This window comes from Phoxinus phoxinus (genome assembly GCF_949152265.1).
Source record: "Phoxinus phoxinus genome assembly, chromosome: 16".
Classification (NCBI taxonomy): Eukaryota; Metazoa; Chordata; class Actinopteri; order Cypriniformes; family Leuciscidae; genus Phoxinus; species Phoxinus phoxinus.
The window spans coordinates 13417866-13440231 of record NC_136891.1 but is presented as its reverse complement, the minus strand read 5'-3'; the positions used below and the strand labels follow the sequence as shown (position 1 = coordinate 13440231).

Below are 22366 nucleotides of genomic sequence, written 5' to 3'. Positions count from 1 at the left end.
TGCTATTGGGGTGTGATACGGGTAAGGTTTGGTGGGATGGGTTTGGTTTAAGGGTCAACAGTGTCATTATAGATGCAATTGCATGCAGGTAATTCTAAATGAAAGTAAATGTAAGTGCATTATATCAAATGGTTGATTTAAATGCTAGTGCATAGATACATATATTGGTCCCACTTTATATTAAGTGGCCCTAATACCTGTGAACTTACATGGTAACTACATGTGTACATAGTATGTAACTACAGTGTAAGTACACATTAGTACATAGTATCTACAGCTGTAACATTTGCGTAACTACACATATGTAACAACCCTCAGAATGGTATGTGTAAGTACAAATGTGTAACAGGACATTGGTAACAACATTTTTTCACTTCAGTAAGTACACATGTGTAACAGTAATTATGTAACTACATTTTGTAACAACAATATGTAGCCTATTTGTTGTTCCACTTCCACATGCAGTTTTAGATACTGCAGTTACCAGTTGGAATACATGTATTTATGACTGGCAGGACTAATGTTGAATTACAACTAAAGTTTCACCTTGTGATACCATTGTTACATGGTAACTCCTCAGGAACTGTCCACTTAATATAAAGTGTAATTGTTAAGGTAATTGTTGTGTACATCAGTGTCGTTACATGATAATTCCATAGGAACTGTCCACTTGTTGGAAATTAAATACATTTATACCCAAACTGGTAACTGCAGTATCTAAGACTGCATGTGGAATTGGAACAACAAATAGGCTACATATTGTTGATACAAAATGTAGTTACACATGTGTACTTACTAATGTGAAAAAAAGTGTTGTTACCAATGTCCTGTTACACATTTGTACTTACACATACCATTACGTGGGTTGTTACATACGTGTAGTTACTCTAATAATACAGTTGTAGTACTATGTACTAATGTGTACTTACACTGTAGTTACATACTATGTACACATGTAGTTACCATGTAAGTTCACAGGTATTAGGGCCACTTAATATAAAGTGGGACCCATATATTTAATATAAAGTGGGACCAAATTTACTTGTACTTTTAAAGAAGAATGCCAATGAAGTCCAGCAGAAAATACTAATTTTGCTAGGTATGTTGTTTTGTGTCATTCATTTGGCACTCTTGCCGTTATCCATCTACATGCACAGATACTCATTGTTTCTGTAGAGCTCTACATATGCAGATGTGGTTTCTTGTTACCTCTAAAGTCAAGACATCTTGAAATCTCTCATTAAAGTTAACTGTGTGCAAAGCTCAGCATATGGAAATAAGAGGTTTGGAAACTGTTCCAAAAGCATGCATGTTTATAGTTTCTATATTTTCTTTTGTGTTATTTCCGAAGCCCGTTCCTTCCTGTGTGAGTTAATGTGTCCAGAGAGAATACTGATCCTAAAGCTGATGTGACAGACTCTCAGCAGAGGAAGTTGTAGAAAAGTTTCAAACACCGCTCAGTCCAACCCATAGGAAAGACTCAAGTTTATAGGAATGTTTGTGTTGGCCAGACGGCAGTATGATGAAAAAACATACACATGTCTACATTCAGAAACCTGTAGGCTTAGATATAATAGACACCACCTGCCACCATTATGTTATAGATGTCTGATTTTTGGGAGAGTGATGATGACCTGAGAGATCTATCACATGGACTTCATGGCTTAGCTGATCTATAATATATATATATATATCAAGAGCGCCCATGAGAGGAGAGGGCAGCATGCAGATTGTGCCAGCTGAGCAACTGTTGTTGAGAATGGAAATGCGAAAGGATTGCTCTCTCACAGTATATATTAGACCCGTTAATAACGCAGGAGAGAAAATTACATTTTATACAGTCTTGTTTGTTCTCTTCTTGGAATAATTACTGAAATTTCTTTAGCATTTGCCCTTTAGGAAAGCACTGAAACCCAAGAGGACAGTCACAGCGTTTAGAGTAACACAGTTTGCTGCTGAGTAAAAGTGCCTTTTTTACAGCAGCTGGTTGTCATCACTACAGTTTAAAGAAATTACACAATAACTACAGTATATACTATAATATACTATAGAAATTTAAACTTGTATCTGTTTGACTTACAGCATTAATGCTATGTTTCCATCCAAAGTTGCGAATTTGGAGCAAAATTGGAATATCACATATTACGCATTGCGAATGAAGCAGCATTTTCATCCCATGTGTCTAAGGGTAAAAAAATCATCACTTCCTAAGAAATGTATGCAAAATATCTGTAATATAAAGTTGCTGCAAACGGGGAAGAAACTTTGGCTCTTTTACCTTGTGTTGCCTGGTGTTTAAGAACGCAATCGTGTGAGGCGCTTCTGGTGTCAGGATTATGTCGGAGTCTGTTTAGTTTCATTGTGTTTTGGCTTAGTTTCCCCAGTTCCTGTTTTGCCTGTGTTCTCTTGGTCATTATTAGTTTCCATGGTTTCAAATTTATCACGCACCTTTTTCTGTTCCAGTTGAATAGGTCCTATTATGCCCTTTTACAAAGTCTTGATTTACTAGAATTTGATTTTATGATTTATTGTTTAAAAACACATTATTTTTCACATATTTTACATTATTACAGTTCCTCACAGTTTTGTTATTCATTCTGATTTGTGCGTGTTCATCTACACGTCACTTCTGGGAGGGAATTAAACCAAATCATTCTGATGACAGACTTTGTCTCGGTGTCTCAGAACGACCAACTTAACATTTGAGATTCTGTGCGATGCGTTTGGTCCACTGGTTAGTCCAGTTATCCAATCACATCCATATTGAGACAAAGCCAAATTATTATTATTATTATTATTATTAATTTTTTTTGCACATCAGTGGATTTATTCAGTAACTGTTTCCATTGTAGTTTATGCGCATATCTTATCGGATAAAAAAGATTATCCTCCTCAATTAACCGCATTTGTTTTTTTCACATTGGTGCTCCCACCCAGCAATTTTTAATGCGATATCCCAAAATTCACATACAAATTTGTGGATGGAAACATAGCAATCTCAGCGCGTCATTTATGGTGGATTCTCATAATCAGGTGCTGCTCACAGTCCCTAATGAAAAAGGCTCCGGTTAGTTGCAGTAAATCTCAGCAAGGGTGCTGTTAGCGGCTGTCAACACACTCTTAAACACCATCAAAACACACACACACACACACACACACACACACACACACACACACACACACACACACACACCTGATTTACAGCAATCCACACCTCTGGAACTGAGGAGCAATTCACTGGGAACTCTACTTGTCACGGTGCAGGCTCATTGATATCAGATTTATTACCCGTACGGTTTCACTGAGCAGTGTGGCGTCAAATCCATTTCCCTGTTCAAACTTAAAATCATACCCCAACATATATGTCATAATGAGAAAATTATACCAAAATATATAATGTCATGACAATAAAATTCCCATGTCCTTCACATCCGTGCATTGATGTCAAATGTTTCTCATTAAAAGAAATGGCGTTCTAAATAATGACTTTGGACTCCTTCGGAGTGAGAAAGGGGATTTATTATGTAAATGCTTGAGCAAAAAGGAAGCTTTTAAACCCTTACCTCCTTCCATTACAACTGCATTACTGTAGACACGTTTTCTCTTCTTTACAAACAATAGCGTGACAGATGCTGTCCAAAGATAATAAGTTAAATAATATTGAGTTGTAAGCTAACTCGAAATATTACTTTAAATAGACGTTTGTTATTCATCAACAAAACTCTTTTGATTATGGTATTAAATATTTTAATGTAAGGATGTGCATCTCCATATGTCAGAGCTGAGCCACAAGTTCTCATTAGAATCTAATCATCTTCTGGTTTGTGGCTATGAGCTGCTGATTCTCTGAGAGACGCTCTCTCTCGGACAGTGAGTGTGTTTCTGACCATAGACAGTATAAGATGGACACAGCGACCCCATAGGTTTCAACGGAGAAAAGTGAAGCCAATTAGAAGCACTCACTTCCTGATGGCTGGGCAAATTGCGCAGGCTCAAACTGAGCTTGACGACGTAGATGTGACGTGAGCAACCTGTCCGACAGCTGTACGTCTTCTAGTAGCTGCTGAGAGAAATCTGAATCATTCCCTCCCGAATCTCGCAGAGACAGAGAGCGTGAGTATTAGCTGTCCATGAGCTAGCAGCAGGAGCAACTTTATCACTCTCTATGGGCTTCTCCCTTGACTTTATCGGACTTTATGCGTCCACATCCCCCCGATTGCTTGCGAGCTTCTCCGCCTGTCCATACGGTAATTTCTCGACTGTGCGACAGAGAGTCGAGTGGTTATGACGCAATCGTTAGCCTATTTTTACTAAATCGGCTTCTGCGGGGCCATAACCTAAGATACAAGGTAATGGAGCCTTTTATACATTGTCGTGTTACTTTAGAAAGAAATAATGGACAAATGGAGTCTTTAAACGCCTCAGATGTAAAGTTATTCGCTGTCAAAGTGACGCCAAAATGAATGGGAGTCAATGGAATCCACGGCCCCCGTGGTGACTTCAGTTTCCAACTGATGGATTACCCCCTTGTTTCTGACCCATCACACTGAGATTGACCCCTCTGTAATTTTGATTAGATCCTTGATCAATCTACAAGCTATGAGCAAGCATAGCGTATTTGTCCGTCTCCATCAACTGTGGCTTTCAGAGCCATGTAATGCTGACACATTCAACTCTGTTTCCATTTGTCAAGTGGGCAAATGCTGTTCTGTTACACCTCCAGCATTTAGGAGGGGTAAATACGGTACAAATATGCCCCTTTGTTTGGGAATACTGCCCCAGAGACAAGCTGCTGTACCCTGTAGGTACCATCGTTTTCATGTTCAAGGGTTGAGAATGGATAAACACCTTGAATATTTAATTTTCACATGTAGTCGGGCATTAAATGCCCCTTTCCACTGATTGGTCAACCAAAGATCAACATGTCATCAATTCTTCCTCATTTCTGTGCAACATAATAATAGTCATCCTCTGCTAGTTGTGCAGATTTTTAAAGCGTTTATTGCAATTATTTGTGAATTACTTAGCTCTGCTCTGTCCAGTGTGTCGCACACCTTTGCTACTCAGATTTTGAGAGCTGGACAGCTTAATAAAACAGGCGGTGTGCCAAAGACGTAGGCTAGGGGTTAATGTGGTTGCAGATGTGCACATTCATATTTCTGAAATAAACACCTAATATTTCTCTGGCAAGCCATTCGTTAGTCCGGTTGTTTAATGAGAAAGAGATGAAATGCAGTTGCAATAAACGCTCTAAGAATCCGTACAAGTGTGGCAGCTGAAGACTATTATTCTGTTGCGCAGAACTGATGAAAAACTGATGACAGCACGGTCTGATCTTTGGGTGATCAGTGGAAAGCGGCGTTTCATTCCCACCGTATAAATCAAACATACAAGTCGTTTATCCATTTTCTACCCCAAAAACATAAAAACTAAAAATAATGCTGAACTCATGATTTTCCATTTCATTTTCAATTTCTCATTTTTCTCTTTTCAAAATTAAATTAAAAAAAAGTTATTAAGGCAATATACAAAGATCCGGATCCCACACATTTAAATACAATGGCAGTTTGGTAATGAATCTCGTAGCATGAGCGTTGAATTTTTAAGATGACTTGCATTCTGTTGCCTTCCGTTTTTGCCGATGTGTGTCATTATGTCACTACTGTATTATGTCACTAGCTATATGTATATCTAGTTATTGGGAATATAATGACCTCTCACTAAAGTGACTTCATTGTGGACAGTTGCCGTCATGCAGATGTGCAATATTTGAAGATCTAACAGGGTTTAAACAAAGGGGTATTGCTCCACAGCAAAGGCAAATTGCATCTTTTGTTCATATGTTTGACTGTGTGTGTGTGTGTGTGTGTGTGTGTGTGTGTGTGTGTGTGTGTGTGTGTGTGTGTGTGTGTGTGTGCCTCCACAGCTGCACGTGTGTTTATATGCATGTATTGCTTCACTTGCAGAAATTCTTGACCTGATTGTCCTGAACCCCAAGTAAAAAAAAAAAAAAAACATGTCTAGACAGTTTGTGCCCTTTGTGTGTGTGTTTGCTACCCAGACTGCAACTCTAATCTGCGTGTTTCCTGTTTATGTGAGTGTGGATGGTGTCAGGAACCCCAGGGGGAGTTGTTAGGTCTGTTTCTACCACAGTCATATCATAAACCCATCAAATTATGGCACAGTAAAAAAACAAAACAAAACAAAACAAAAAAACACCCAATTCCTGCTAGATAAAATGCTCAGTGGAGACCTGCGGATGTTTCTTTATCATTTATCATGTATGTTTCATGTTATGGCTGTTAGGAAGCACTTTCCATGAAAACAGGGTACAAAAGGCTTGAAACTCCTTTTCCTTTCCTTATTAAATAGTCAATGAAAGGGGCTGCTTTATCTTCAGAAACGGTTTATCTTCCACCTCAGGAGGACAAAATAAAAATTATATGATCTGTTTTTTTTTATATTTCAGATGTTTTTATATATTTTTTTTATTCCTTAGACATGTTTTGTTTCTTCTCTGGATGTGATGATTCTGGGCACACACCCAAATGTCCATTTGGTTCATTTATCCCTGATCAAACCGAAGCAGAAATTTTCATCTACAGATATCACTTTAGACATGCCTTATTCACCGTCAGACGCTTTCATTTATTCCACGAGCAAAATAAAGGTAACGTGAGCTGAATTTTTTCATTAAGAAAACTATTGTTAGAACAGTCATAACTATGGTACAGGGACAAATCATCAAACTTAAGGAATGCAGTCAAATTTCAGATAAAATTGCAGTCAAAGTGCAACAGTCGGGTTCCAGAAGTAAAAAAGAAAAAAGAAAAAAACTCCATTAATTTTCCACATAGGGAAACTGATTTTTAATGATAACTTATACACCTTTAAAGACGTTAGTCCCCAGGTTGTTAACTGATGGAATATGCTTTTGGTGGAGCCATCCATTCATATTATTTCAATAATATTAAAATGTATTCTATAATGTTACCAATATATATATATGGTAACACTTTATTTTGATGGCCCCTTTTGAACATTCTGTTAACTTTGTAACATAAGTAACTTTGCAACTACATGTCAACAAATTAGAGTATTAGTAGACTTTCAGCTTAATATCTGTGAACTATTTTATTGCTGACACTAAACTGACTATAAGTAACTTTGCAACTACATGAACCCGAACCCTACCAGTACTAATACTCTACTAATACCATAATGAGAGTTAGTCGACATGTAGGTGCAACGTCACTTACTGTAAAGTCAACAGAATGTGTTAAAGGGACCATCAAAATGAAGTGAAACCATATTATATTATATAGGCTATATTATTACATGTTTAAAATAATCAGCTGAATTCATGGTGGAAAATAACATTACCCATGCTGCTGTGCAGAGAATTGCCCACTCGGCCTATCAGCCTATCTGCTCCACCTCGGCCTCTCAGCCTATCAGCTCCACCTCGGCCTCTCAGCCTATCTGCTCCACCTCGGCCTCTCAGCCTATCTGCTCCACCTCGGCATCTCAGCCTGTCAGCCTATCTGCTCCACCTCGGCCTCTCAGTCTATCTGCTCCACCTCGGCCTGTCAGCCTATCTGCTCCACCTCGGCCTCTCAGTCTATCTGCTCCACCTCGGCCTGTCAGCCTATCTGCTCCACCTCGGCCTCTCAGCCTATCTGCTCCACCTCGGCCTCTCAGTCTATCTGCTCCACCTCGGCCTGTCAGCCTATCTGCTCCACCTCGGCCTCTCAGCCTATCTGCTCCACCTCGGCCTCTCAGCCTGTCAGCCTATCTGCTCCACCTCGGCATCTCAGCCTGTCAGCCTATCTGCTCCACCTCGGCCTCTCAGTCTATCTGCTCCACCTCGGCCTGTCAGCCTATCTGCTCCACCTCGGCCTCTCAGTCTATCTGCTCCACCTCGGCCTGTCAGCCTATCTGCTCCACCTCGGCCTGTCAGCCTATCTGCTCCACCTCGGCCTCTCAGTCTATCTGCTCCACCTCGGCCTGTCAGCCTATCTGCTCCACCTCGGCCTCTCAGCCTATCAGCTCCACCTTGGCCTCTCAGTCTATCTGCTCCACCTCGGCCTCTCAGTCTATCTGCTCCACCTCGGCCTGTCAGTCTATCTGCTCCACCTCGGCCTCTCAGTCTATCTGCTCCACCTCGGCCTCTCAGCCTATCAGCTCCACCTCGGCCTGTCAGCCTATCTGCTCCACCTCGGCGTCTCAGTCTATCTGCTCCACCTCGGCCTCTCAGTCTATCTGCTCCACCTCGGCCTCTCAGCCTATCAGCTCCACCTCGGCCTCTCAGTCTATCTGCTCCACCTCGGCCTCTCAGTCTATCTGCTCCACCTCGGCCTGTCAGCCTATCTGCTCCACCTCGGCCTCTCAGCCTATCTGCTCCACCTCGGCCTCTCAGTCTATCTGCTCCACCTCGGCCTGTCAGTCTATCTGCTCCACCTCGGCCTCTCAGTCTATCTGCTCCACCTCGGCCTCTCAGCCTATCAGCTCCACCTCGGCCTGTCAGCCTATCTGCTCCACCTCGGCGTCTCAGTCTATCTGCTCCACCTCGGCCTCTCAGTCTATCTGCTCCACCTCGGCCTCTCAGCCTATCAGCTCCACCTCGGCCTCTCAGTCTATCTGCTCCACCTCGGCCTCTCAGTCTATCTGCTCCACCTCGGCCTGTCAGCCTATCTGCTCCACCTCGGCCTCTCAGCCTATCTGCTCCACCTCGGCCTCTCAGTCTATCTGCTCCACCTCGGCCTGTCAGCCTATCTGCTCCACCTCGGCCTCTCAGCCTATCTGCTCCACCTTGGCCTCTCAGTCTATCTGCTCCACCTCGGCCTGTCAGCCTATCTGCTCCACATCATCCTGTCAGCCTATCTGCTCCACCTCGGCCTCTAAGCTTATCTGCTCCACCTCGGCCTCTCAGCCTATCTGGTCCACCTCGGCCTGTCAGTCTATCTGCTCCACCTTGGCCTGTCAGCCCCACCTTGGCTCTGCGCTCCCTCAGCTCTAGCGCTAAGCGCTTTAAGTGTAGAGAATAGCGCTATATAAATGTAATGAATTCATTAATTAGCTCTACCGTGGTCCAACATTGCTCGGGCTCCACCGGGCTTCCTAGTTCCTCTGGCTCCACCTTGGTCACTGGTCATCCTGTTCCCGCAGTGAAATTCTGGCTACGCCACAGCCCTTCACCCCTTTGGCTCCACTGACTTCCTCTTTTCCTCTGGCTCTCCTTTCGGTCCTCGGTCCCTCCGTTATTGCCCTGCTCTGCCAGGCAATTTTGCTTTGGGCCATCGTCCCCATGGTTTCTCTGGGATCTCCTCGGTCGCCAGCTTCGCCTCAGTCAGTCGATCCCAAGGCTCCACCCATGGGACCCATCAAGGCTCCACCGCCCTTCGACTCTGCTGAGGTGTTCCTCTCTGCTGTCTCCTGTCCTCCTCCAAAGCCCCCTCCCTCTCTCCACAACTGGACATTACTGCATGGTGTGAGGACATGGAGAGATATGTCAGGGCTATGTCTAGTTTAGTTGTGTTTTTGTTCATGTGTCTTGGTTTCATGTTTTCCCTTTTAGTTTAGTCTTCATAGTGCCTTTGTTAGTTTCCTTAAATGTTGTTCTGTTGTTCATTTAGTTCCCATGTGTATTTATACTCCCTGTTCATTTCAGTTCCTTGTCAGTTCTCATCTTGGTGTAGTCTCCCCTCGTTTTGAATAAAGTATTCTGTGTTTGTATATTCAGCATCATGCATCTTACTAATAGCATGCTGAATGTGAGAGTATGCTTACATGGAACAAGAATTAAGAAATAGCTCAGGCAGAACACAAGTAGGTTTCCCACATCTAAGCAGACACATATTTCCCTACTATTCTCTTCCAGTCCTCTTTGAATAAAAAAAAAAAAATTCATGTTTTTTTTTCATAGAGACTCATATCATCATTATCTGTGCCTCTCCTGATATGTTCCTCGCGTTTTGAAAAATTACTGATCTAGCATATCTATTTCTCAAGAACATAGGATTTTTCCTTTTATTTCTTCAAAAATGTAATAAATATTAATATCAAATACATATATTAAATAAATAAACATGTAATGGAACATCAATTTGTACGCTGTTTGTGGTGGAAAGAGCCAGAAATAAACTTGAGCTGTCAGTGTTTGTTAGAAAAACTAAATCAAATGAACTGCCAAACTGCTTTACCCCTTTAAAGACAGAACTGTGTTGTGTGGAGAGTTTGTGTGTAGTGTGTAGGTTTGTGTGAATCGCTCTGCTCTGCTGTTTTTGGCTGTGATGGAGCTCTTCTCAGTGCTGGCCGCTGGCCGGTTAGATTGATGTCCGTGTGTGGCAGCTCTGTGTGATGACTGATGCGTGTGTTTGCCAGGAGCTGCAACCTTGATTGTGATAAAGCACTGAGCTGCCATCAATATACGCTTACTTCCACTGAATCAAACTTTGATCAAGATGGGTCGAGAGGTGAGGAGCAGAGAGGAAAATACAGCTGAAAATTAAAAAGAGGATCAATTGTTGCCTGTAAAAATCATGGTTGATTATGTGACACTTTATTTCAATAGTCCACTTTAGACATTCTACTAACTATTATAAAGTAAATTTACCAAAACATGTCATCTCTCATTAGTATTAGTATTATACAAATGAGTATCAGTAGACTGTCTGCTTATCATCTGCTAACACTTTATTTTGATGCTCCTCAACAGACATTCTACTGACTATAAGTAACTTTGCAACTACATGTCAACTTATACAAACCTCATCTACCAGTCTACTAATACTCTACTAATACTCTAATGAGAGTTAGTTGACATGTAGTTGCAAATTAATGAGAGTTAATTGACATGTGTCACGGTGAGGCTATAGTAACATTCATGATTAAGGAGATGGATAACAAGAGAGAGATGGAGTGTGTGTGTGTGTGTGTGTGTGTGTGTGTGTGTGTGTGTGTGTGTGTGTGTGTGTGTGTGTGTGTGTGTGTGTGTGTGGACGCTTCTGGCTCATTGTGTGTTACACACAGTGTGTGTGTGTCCAAGGCCACCAGAACCAGTCCAAGCCTGCTTCGTAATAATAAACAAGCACTGAATAAATGGAAGAAAGGAAGTGAAAAGGTAATAAAAGCACGACCAATTGCAAATGACAAGTGTCATTATCCTCTATTAAGGAAGTCGTTCATCTTTAAGTGCTATTCTGGATTTTGTCACCATGGAAACATTGTGATGTGTTATACAGAATGACAGGAACAAAGATGGAAGTCACTCACACGCGCGCGCGCACACACACGCACGCACGCACACACACACACACACACACATTCTGCTCAGAGGCTGTGATTGAAATCAGAAGAAAGTCCGATGGGTTTATGTTGCAGGGTATTACAAGTGTAGCATCGCGTGTGTGTGTGTGTGTGTGTGTGTGTGTGTGTGTGTGTGTGTGTGTGTGTGTGTGTGTGTGTGTGTGTGTGTGTGTGTGTGTGTGTGCGCGTGTGTGTGTGTGTGTGTAAAAAATAATTTTCTTACAGTATACAGAAACATATTTTAGAAGTAAATAAAAATTTCATAAGGTTCCAGAGTAAACATGTACTGCTCAAATGTTGCTCTTTCAAAGCTCAAGCAACTTTAATTAAGGTATAGTTCACCCAAACATTACTCATCCTCAAGCCTTCCTAGGTGTATTTAACTCTCAGACGAACACAATCAGAGTTATATTAAAAATGCTTTATAATGGCAGTGAATGAACGACGAGATTTTGAAGCCCAAAAATGTACTTATATCTATTTCTATAACTTGAAAACTAAAATAGCTAGCTTTCGACAGATGGCTGTAAGCATCGATTTACGGTGAAAGAGTGACCCGACGCATGACGTTGACGAGTTTTAAAGTTTTAAATATGGATATTTTTCTTACACGAACGCATTACTTCACTTCAGAAGGCATTTATTAACCCCTGTAGAGCCGTGTGGAGCACTTTAATCATGAATGGATGCACTTTGATGGACTTTCAAAAAAAAAAAACCCATTGACTCCCATTATAAAGCTTGGAAGAGCCAGGACATTTTTAAATATAACTCTGATTGTTTTTGTCTGAAAGAAGAATGTCATATACACACATAGGATGGCTTCAGGGTGAGTAAATCATGGGCTAATTTTCATTTTTGGGTGAACTATCCCTTTAATGGATTTCTAGTTGTGCTTCAGTTGAGTATCAACTTTCATACAGTAAAAAGTGCTAATCTGGTGAGAAGCTCAGATCATCTGATCATTCATAAAGATCAAGTGATCTTTATTCTTAAAACAAGAAAACAAATTATATTTTGCTTTTCAAGTAGGCCCTACATGCATCTTGTTTTAAGGATGTTCCCATTTTTTTTTACTGGAAAACAAGGCAGAAATACTGATTAAGACAATGGTTTCTTGCAGTGTTGAATCTCCAGATTGCATTCGCATATTTTGAAGGCAGGATCTTGTAGCCTTTCTGTGATTGTCTTGATGCACGGGTCTTTTCACACTGTTTCCCAGCTCTACCGGAGGTGTTGTGTGCATGATTTCCTCCTGCAGGGATTGCTGGTTTTAGCTGAAACATTTGTATGTCTGAACCGACAGCTGGGCTCAACCCATCAGAAATGCACAGTGAAGACGAGGAGCGATGGAGAATTCATCTTTTGAAAGGCATGTCTCTCGGCTGTGAGGCCTGCCGACGGCTTACCGCTCCTGACGCCCGCGCGCCATGAAAGAATAATTAGTTTTGTCAAGCTGAATGAAGGATCAGCCGTATCAGGATATGAATGAAGAAGGAATGAGCGCTGATATCGATCTGGTCTGGCTCAGAGAGAAAGAGAGAAAGAAAGAAAGAAAGAAAGAGCTGTGATACTGAGCTGTATTCAGCTTCGTCCATAGCCTTAAAAGCATCTGAGCGCTCTCGGAAACATGACAAGTCTTTTAAAATACTTTCATCTGGATTGACAATTATAAACTTTCAGGAGCTCAAGTGTCATGTGAATAGCGCTTCCAGTTTTCCTACATTTTCGCTTTTAAATGCATATGTGTTCAGATCAGCTTTGAGAGTGATAAAGGTCAACACATCTGAGACCATCTGAATGTGTGCCGTGATTGATCGAATCTCATCTTTTTTTTGCTAATGGTAATTAGATAATAGACATCAACAGCTGTCAGCATTGGGCAGAATTCAGAATTCAAGAACCAGTTTCCTCTTTTTTAAAATTCTCTCGATTATTGTACATTTTTCACTGATACTTCCTTTATAAACATATTACATGCATGCTTATGTTAGCTTAGGGTCTTCTGAATCCATAGATACCAAACACATGGTGTTCCATCTCCATTACATATTATAAGCCCAAATGTAAAAATAGAGAAAACGGACCAAAAGCTTAGTCCCCAGAGGGTCAATTAATCCTAACCATAACCAGTCTACTGAGAGTCTACTACAGTCTACTAATACTCTAATGAGAGTTAGTTGACATGTAGTTGAAAAGTTACTTATAGTTAGCAGATTGTCTAAAGTGGACTATCAAAATAAAGTGTAACCGAATATTCTATCACAAAGTCAATGGGAGATTTTCAAACGAATAAAAATGTGCTGTAAGTTTAGCTCTCAGAGGTTTAGAATAAACCCTGAGCAGAATGTGTGAGGAACATCAGTCCAAACACTAAAATAAATGATGGATTGGTTTGTTAAGCTCCAGTTTCAAAAACATCCAAGCTGGAAGTTGTTAATGCTTCCTGGGAAAATGTCCTTGTTATGCTTTACAAATATGTCCTATATTGAGCATAATATCCATTTGATTGTGGACATTCCAGAGGCAGCTGCTAAGCTCTGATGTGTTGGATGAAGTGCGGTGTGAAAAGACTTTATCCCAGCAGAACTAGCACCCGCATCCAGAGAATTTACTATAAAGAGCACGGGGAGAGTTTAAGTGATTGGGACAGAGAGGAGAACCTTGCTTTTGTCCAGCTCGCATGTCTCGGAGAAATCGTATGGAACATCTGTCGCAGCAGCTGAGACTGATTTCATGAGATCAAATGCTCTTTGATTCACACCGACTATACACACTCTCTCCTTTTTTGGTGCATGAGTACACTACACACAACAGAAAACCCAGTTTAATATTGCTGATATCAAGATTTAAACCATGCACTCCATTCATGTCTTGGTCTCCAATCCTGATCCTTAGATTGCAGGGTGCATACTGCACAGTTTATACTAAATATTGTCTACTTTTCTTTAAATTGTATGTAAATTTGGAATAGCATACTAGGCTTCACTATTATGGCAAAAATATATATAATTGTCAATTATTTCCCTTGATATCGTAATTGCTATGATTAATGCTGATTAATTGAGCAATGTTAGTTGGGGGGGGGGGGGGTGAGCAATGTTAGTTGGGGGGGGGGGGGGGTGAGCAATGTTAGTTGGGGGGGGGGGGGGGGTGAGCAATGTTAGTTGGGGGGGGGGGGGTAAGCAATGTTAGTTGCTTACATTAACTAAATGAGCCTCCAATAGACATAAGCCCTTGAAATAAAAAAAATGGCCATGTTTTATAAAAAGGTTGACAAAACTAAATAAAAACATAGAAATTATGTAAGATAACGTTAATTTAGTTGTAGATTACATTCTCATATCCATTTTTTTTATTATTTTTTTTTATGTCACAAGGAATAATCTGTTTTACTGCTTTGCACGATTCTTTTGTTTGGTGTAGCCTACTAAAGTGTACTAAAATAAACATTCACGAGTGTACCTGACTTCTTCTCACCGCTGATTCCTGATGGTTTAGAGAGGACAATTACACCGAGTCGCACCCTTCTTTTCAAAGAATAGTACACAGGCGAGCGCGAAGTATAAATGCCTCGTGGGGAGTCGCGCGCGCAGTCAGCAGAGGCGCGCGCAACGGAGGCTCGCAAACCCATAGACGGCTCTGACAGCGCATAGACTGCTTCTTTTTCCGTTCTGATTGCCGCGCTTGACTTCTAGGTGTGTACAGAGGCGCGGGAACATATTTTATCTAGGGGGTGCTGGGGGCGGGGCTTAATGGGGCGGGGCTTGATATTGCGGGGTGGTGACGGTAGAGAATTTTTTTAACAAAATCATAATATTAAAAAGCCCAAACAAAAAGATGACCATACAAAGGAATGAGGACAGAGTTATGTGAGAACGCTCAGAACTCATGATACATTTTAAAAACACAGCACAAAAAGCTGCATCTTACATTATGATACATGCTCAGTTGAGTTATGTGCCGGTTCACACAGAATGCATTATCTTTCAAAGCGAAAATGCAAGATGCCACACGCGGGCAGTGGAAGAGGGAAAAACGCAAGGTCTCGAGGCGCGTTTTAGTTTAACTTATTTTAACTAGAGTGTTGCGTTTTGAGAACGCTGTGTCATGCGCGAGACGCGAGCGCAACCAAAAAAAGAGGTGTAAACTATAAATTCTGGTGGTGGTCACCAGGTAAGGATGGCCACTGCCTACCGGTGTGTGTATCCTGATGACATCGCTATAGGCTATCATTTGATACTACCAAGGGTATCATGGTTCTTCCCTCATCATAGGTCACAAAATCACTATTCAATTCATACATTAATCTAAGTTATTGTTAAAGAGACTCAAGAAGGAATAATATGGTTGAAATCTATAAAGTTTACTAAATGACAAAACAGAGAGAACAAAAATATTTAAGAGAGATAGAGAGTTAGGCTTATATCCAGGGCACTTATCCAAAACGAAAACGGTTGTTGTATTTTTAAAACGCTAAGTTGACCAACACAATTTTAATTTGAACTGTAGGCTAGACCGAATGCTGCGCAAAAAAAATAAATATAGACGAATTTTTGTTTATGACTTATTGTCCCTTTGTTAAACATTTAAAATATTCACAAATTAATATAGATTTTTTTTTTTTTTGATTTTACTATTTTTCTAAGACAAAATTAGAACCTGGAAATTATATTTTTCCCGCAGTGCTGAATGAGAAGAGGGGGCCTATGTCTCTGTAACCACAGAAAGGCGATTTATAAGCTAATGATAATAAATGTGTCTGAAAAAATAACGAGGCATTTGAATTGTTTATTAATAAACTATTGTTTTCTAAATCAGTGTCGGCTAAAAACACATCTCCATCTCCGCTGTTAAGTGGATACGCCTTAAGAGAAATGCACCTTTCATACGGATTACATAATCAGAACAAAATGTATTAGCTTTCGATTCGAATTTGTTCGTTTTAAAGTGGACATTTCAAGCTTTAGCCTACATAGGCATAGGCTATATTTTATTTCAGTTCTCGTGCTCCAGTTCACGGAGATCATGAAAGCGCGGCATGATTGTTTTATTTTATTTTACAAACGCACAACGTTTTCTTGTTATTGTGAGTTTACACAAATAAAAGTAGTTACGAATAATGTATTATTATTTTCTGTATGACCAGAAATTATAGAGTATTTTCACGGTTAAAAACAACTATAGAAGTTGTTTCACTGTTGATAGGAGTTCGCGCCCGCGCCTCCGTGCCATGCAGTGCGCGCTTCACACTCCCCGCCACAAACCCTTGGATATGCGTCAAAATCTTGTGTTTATTTGTGATAATCTTAGCCCTGTATTACTATTGTCTAATCCGTATTATGAATGACATTTGACGAATTGCTTTGTTCCTTTTTTGGATAAAAGCGTCTTCTAAATATGTAGCGCAACAGTTAAACACGAGTGCGTTCACACTGAAAAACAATGGAAAAGAGTGGGATGGAAAAACACGTTCTCCTAAAGCCAAAGAATGCTTTAATCAAGACATCTATTAAATTTTTTCACCGACGTCTGAGTGAACAAGATCATGCATTAAATGAGTGTCAAATGAGTTCTGAGATGCTGGTCCTCAGCAGTACTCCATGCGGGATCGGCTTTTGCCTTTTGGTAGGCTATATACATTTCTTTTAGTTATAAAACCATATTCGACAACATATCAAAACGAAATAATCTTTAGAGTAATTTTATAAAGGTAGAAGGTGTTTTAAAAAACATGTTGAAAGTTATTTAAAGTAATGTCATCTTAAATGCCAATGTAGTGAAACAGCTGTCGTCAGGGGGTGCTGCAGCACCCTCAGCACCCCTACTTCCCGCGGCCATGGGTGTGTAACCTTTATTATTGTTCGGTCTGAAACGGCGCCCAGTGACGGATGGTGTAGCAATATTGTTGTCCAGGTGGAAATCGGGAGAAATTCGGGAGAAAGGTCGGTCCGGGAGATTTTCGGGACGGGCTTTGAAATTCGGGAGTCTCCCGGAAAAATCGAGAGGGTTGGCATGTATGCCTATGCCCCTTTTCACAAGATGTAAAATAAGTCTTTGATGTCCCCAGAGTGTGTATGTGAAGTTTTAGCTCAAAATACCCCGCAGATCATTTTTTACAGCATGTTTAAATTGTCATTTTTGGGGGGCTGAGAAAAACACACCGTTTTAGTGTCTCCTTTAAAAGTTAACGAGATGCGATTCCACGCACAGGGGGCGGAGCCTAACCAGCGCCCTCAGAGCCAGAAAAATGATAATATCAAAACAGAAACTCACAGTAACATTGTTTGAGTCGGTCGGACAATAATGCCCACATAGCTAGAGAATATGCTGAATAGAGATAGAACAGGTATGTTTATTTTAATTAAGTTTATAACTTATGCCATCTGCTCCAGCTCCACTAAGCCTGCTGTAGTTAGACCCCGTCTGAATGATGACCAAAATATACTGATGAGTTCAATTAAGTTTATTGTACATCACACAAAAGATGAAGCGTTAGTTTTACTGAATATCTGAATCTAGGGAAATCCCAGAAAATGTGGGAAGTGGATACTAAGACAGTATTAATTACAGAAACGAGGACAGGCAAAGCAGCTCTCACACAAAGCAGGACCAGCTCTAGTTTCATAACTGTGGCTGTGTTATTTTGATGAAGGATGTGTTTGAAACAGAAGTTGGATTTGAAAACAAGGCGCATTAAATCTGATTTTAATTAGTGCAGCTTTAAAGTCTCACATTCCTGAAATTATCCTTTTGTTTCAAAACATCCACAAGTTTGTTGTACGAGGACTTTCCCATAGTTCATTTCAGCAAAAATGTCTGGCAGTCAGAGACTGAATCGAAGTCATCTAGACTTTAGAAATTACATTGGGTGAAGGAGGAACAACCAATAATTTTCGGCCTAAAGTAAAATTTCAGTTTCGGCTGAAACAGTTTTGGAGTGCTAAAGTCATTGACTTAAACAGTGATGTTTATGCTGTCGTTACATCGGAAATATACTTCCCTCATATAAACTCGTAATTCTAGTGTATGAACTCTAGTGTAAGAAATTGGCTGTTATAGTTTATTGTATTGTAATAATTCTAGTTTGTGTATTTTTGTATATTTTCTGCAACAGCTCAAGCACACATACAGGCCTATAGAATGGTACATAAAACAAATTAATGAGAAAAATAATTGTGAATAAATCAGCTCCTTAGCAGATTCCAGTGATCAAGGGCTTGTGCAACGTAAGCAATGGCATACATTCAAGGGACCGAGACAGAGGGAAGTTCGCAAAGGAAGGGCACAAAAAATTGGTCCGTGTCCAAAATAGTCCCCTATACTGTAAAATAGGGCACTGAGGGAACAGCCATTTGTAGTGGAGTACCATGTATGTTATCGAGTGCACTCATTCAATCCCACAATGCACCTCAATAACAGCCGATGTACACTCAACGTCTAGAGAATATCTATGTGGCCACAGCGTCATATCATTAAATGAATAAATTTTTATTTTATTTTATTAAATTAATGGGGGGGGGGGGGGGCATCAAACAGATGGTCAAAGTTAGGCTCTGGCTATATGGTAGTCTACACTGGTTTTTTATTTTCTGATCTGTGAGTGTTTTTGCTGTTGCGCCGTCTGTAGAAGCGGTCATCTGTCTTGGGAACAGCTAACGGTGTGTGTGCTGTGTGTACAGGTCTTTTCCCAGCTGTGCTGAACCTGGCCTCCATGGCAGAGATCAAGACCAACGCCACGTGTGGAGAAACAGGACCAGAAATGTACTGCAAACTAGTGGAGCACGTACCTGGACGGCCCGTGAACAACCCTCAGTGTAGGACCTGCAACCTGAAGAGTGATAATGATTACGGTACAGAACAAACAAACACACACACACACACACACACACACACACACACACACACACACACACACACACACACACACACACACACACACACACACACACACACACACACACACACACACACACACACACACACACTGTTCACATGCTGTGCATAATCCATTTGATATGCTCTAATCAAAGGCTGTTTCAGTTCATAAATCACTGCATTCCAAAATCACTGCACACACGTGATGAGAAAACACTGGCACAGTCGCTCGTCTCACACATGTACACTGTATTCTTCACTTCACAGGCCTCTTTCAAAGAATAGGAAGTGTGTTTTTAATATTCATAGACAAAAATGTTCTTTGGAGTCGTACTGGAATGAGTCTGAGAAGTTCATTCACAGACCAGACTGAATCGGTGAGGGGTGCGTTTCTCAAAAGCAACTTCCGTCGTTACCAACAGAGTTTAGCGGAACTTGCAACTATAGTTGGCTAACAATGACTTTAGGAAATGCAGCTGACTTAAGACGATCCAAGAACCAATGAGTCAGGATATGATTGATAGGGAGAAAAATACCTTTAATTAAGCCAAATAGCAGAAATAATATGTACTGGAAATCTTGTGGGCTGATTCTTCAATTAGCAGAACTTTAATTTTCAGCAGACTCTGATAACACAAGCCCAACATGTTGTTCCTCTCACCAAAGTGAATAAGTGACTCCCGTTTATTGTGCATTTTCAAGAATTGCAAAAGACATTCAAATATAAACCTAAATATATACATCATTGAATACATCTCTCACAATTATTATAATTTGTTAACAATGATTACAAAATATGGAGAATTTAGCAGTGGTGCATGATCACCATCAACATCACTGTCACCATTATTATCATCAGACATAATATCAAGCATCTATTGCACATTGTACCAATTTAGTTTAGTATTAGTAAACAGCCACAAGATGTTTGATTAATAGAGGATGTAAATGCCACAGATCGACCACATGGCTCAATACAAAGAACACAAACTTCAAAGCTGCATGGTTTGCTGGGAAGTAGAGCAGATGGTGTGCTTTAATATTTTACATTTCTTATTATTTGTAATGTTACTAAGCCCTGCCTAGAGCATGATATCACATCCCATTGCTAATGTTAGTTGTATGCAGTTTTACATCTCGGTCTTTGGTGTTTGAGGAGCCCTCCAAATTTGAGTGTTGATAAGAATTGAACCTAATTCAAGTTATTTTCTTTGTATTTTAAAGCAATATTCATGCATTGGAGAAAAATGATTTTATGAGTATCTGCTGTAATTACAATCTAAATGAAGGTGTTCTCATTCTTTCTCAAGTTCATTATGTGTGAATCTCATCAATGTGACACCCCAAAATTAAAAGAAAGAAATATCAAATGTGCATTATTATGTTCTGAAGAAGAAAAAAAACGAATTCATTATTATTATTTTTACTTTTATTTATATACATCATGTTTTTTTTTTCCTGAATATAATTAATGTAAATTTAAATAAAAAATGGATTCATGACTGTATTCTACTGAAAATCATCATTGAGATGAGTGAGAATTACAAACAAACTCAAAAGAAATGTGAGTAAATTACTGAATTTTCACTTTTGGATAATTTATCTTTTTATTGGTCCATAGATATGTAAAAATGCACTTTGATTTTGTGGTGTAATATGAGCCAGACATGTTCTTTGTGAGATTCACCCTTCTGTCTTCCAGTCACCTTCATGAAAGCAGTTCTCTTAGGTGTCGTTGTCGTGGTTTCTGATGTGTACATGCAGTTTGAAAGGTCTTAATAAAGTGTGTGTTGAGTTGAGCCGTCACTGGAGGAACGGCTCCAGCGCTGTCATCCACGGCTCACCTCAGCCAGTAATGAGTCAGACGCTCTAATCTCAGCTCTCTTCAAACACACAAGAGTCACCCACACACTCCCAGCCAGAGAGTGATTAATATAACATGTAATTAGAGAAAATTAGAGGAAGAGAGAGAGAGATGTGACTTAACCAGCGGGGGAGTTCTTTTAAATGAAACCTAGATCTCGCTCATAAATTAGAAAAGAATATATGCAGTCAAATAAATGATTAAGTGGACAACTTTAATCATCTTTGCCTGATTAAGGATCTGGCTGTAAAGAAAGATTGGAGTTTGTCTAATATAGTTTGCTTTCGACAGGCTCTGCACAGAGATAAATGTAAGTATTTCAGCGCTTATAAAACTCATCCCTCATTAGAGCAGATAGCTTTATTTCAAAAGACGGTTTTATTCAACTCCAGTCAGCTGGCGAAGGTAAAAGCCAGCAGAGACACGTTATTAAGTACCGCCGTGTCCTGTCGTGGTTTAATATGAGGTGTTATGGTGCTTTCTAAAGGACTCATGTCAGGAGGAATCAAATCTCTCTTGATCTCTGCAGATAAAAGAGCTTGGTGTACTATGAAAACATGCTGCGCAGAAAAATGAAATTTCCTCACCAGTTCTAAAACACCATTTATTAGAATGAAATTAAATACAAATTCGAATGTATGATAAATAAATATACATAGGCCCCTAAAGTTGGATTTATGCAGTAATTTTTAATAGGACGGATCTGGTGTCGTCACGGCGTGTCTCTCTCTTCCGGTGTAGATTATGCGATAATAGCTCTTGCATCAGACGCTGTGATTTACTTGTGTTTATATAGACCCTGCGCAGAGCTCTTTTTAGACAAATGGACAGCCTGACAAATGGACGGCCCTGAACACATGCAGAAGTGTGAATGCATCAGTCAAATTCACACATGCAGCGATTAACAGCGACAACTTCAAGAAACAGTTTCTTGATTGTAATGCTTGCCTTAAACGTCCTTAAAACATGGCAGGTTTTATACTAAATACATTGATCCAAAATTGGAGAAAACATAAATATAACAAAATATTGTGAGGTTTAGGCTATGTAATGTACAACAGGTAGACCAATTGTTTTTGCCAATGACAACTTAATTCAAGAGATATTCTTTGAAAACAAGAACATACACAATTTAAACAATTTACACAATCTTACATAATTTAAATTTTAACCCTATAAAGCCTACTAGATCATATTTGATTCACATATTTCTAAGGCCTCTAAATGATCAACATGATCAAAACTTTGCTGAAAAACCTGTTGCACACAATCTACTTCATGCCTTCTGTCGTCTGATTGAAAGCTTAGACTTTATCA

At 40.0% G+C, this 22366-nt stretch overlaps 1 protein-coding gene across 5 annotated transcripts in view; it reads left to right on the top strand.

Moving 5' to 3' along the window:
- lama2 (laminin, alpha 2) overlaps window positions 1-22366 on the top strand; it is a 241973-nt gene that overhangs the window by 28348 nt on the left and 191259 nt on the right. For all 5 annotated transcript variants that reach the window (XM_079639032.1, XM_079639030.1, XM_079639033.1 and 2 more), the window contains exon 2: window positions 18990-19160. In XM_079639032.1, coding sequence (XP_079495158.1) covers window positions 18990-19160 — 171 coding nt within the window. The remainder of the gene's footprint in view (window positions 1-18989; window positions 19161-22366) is intronic.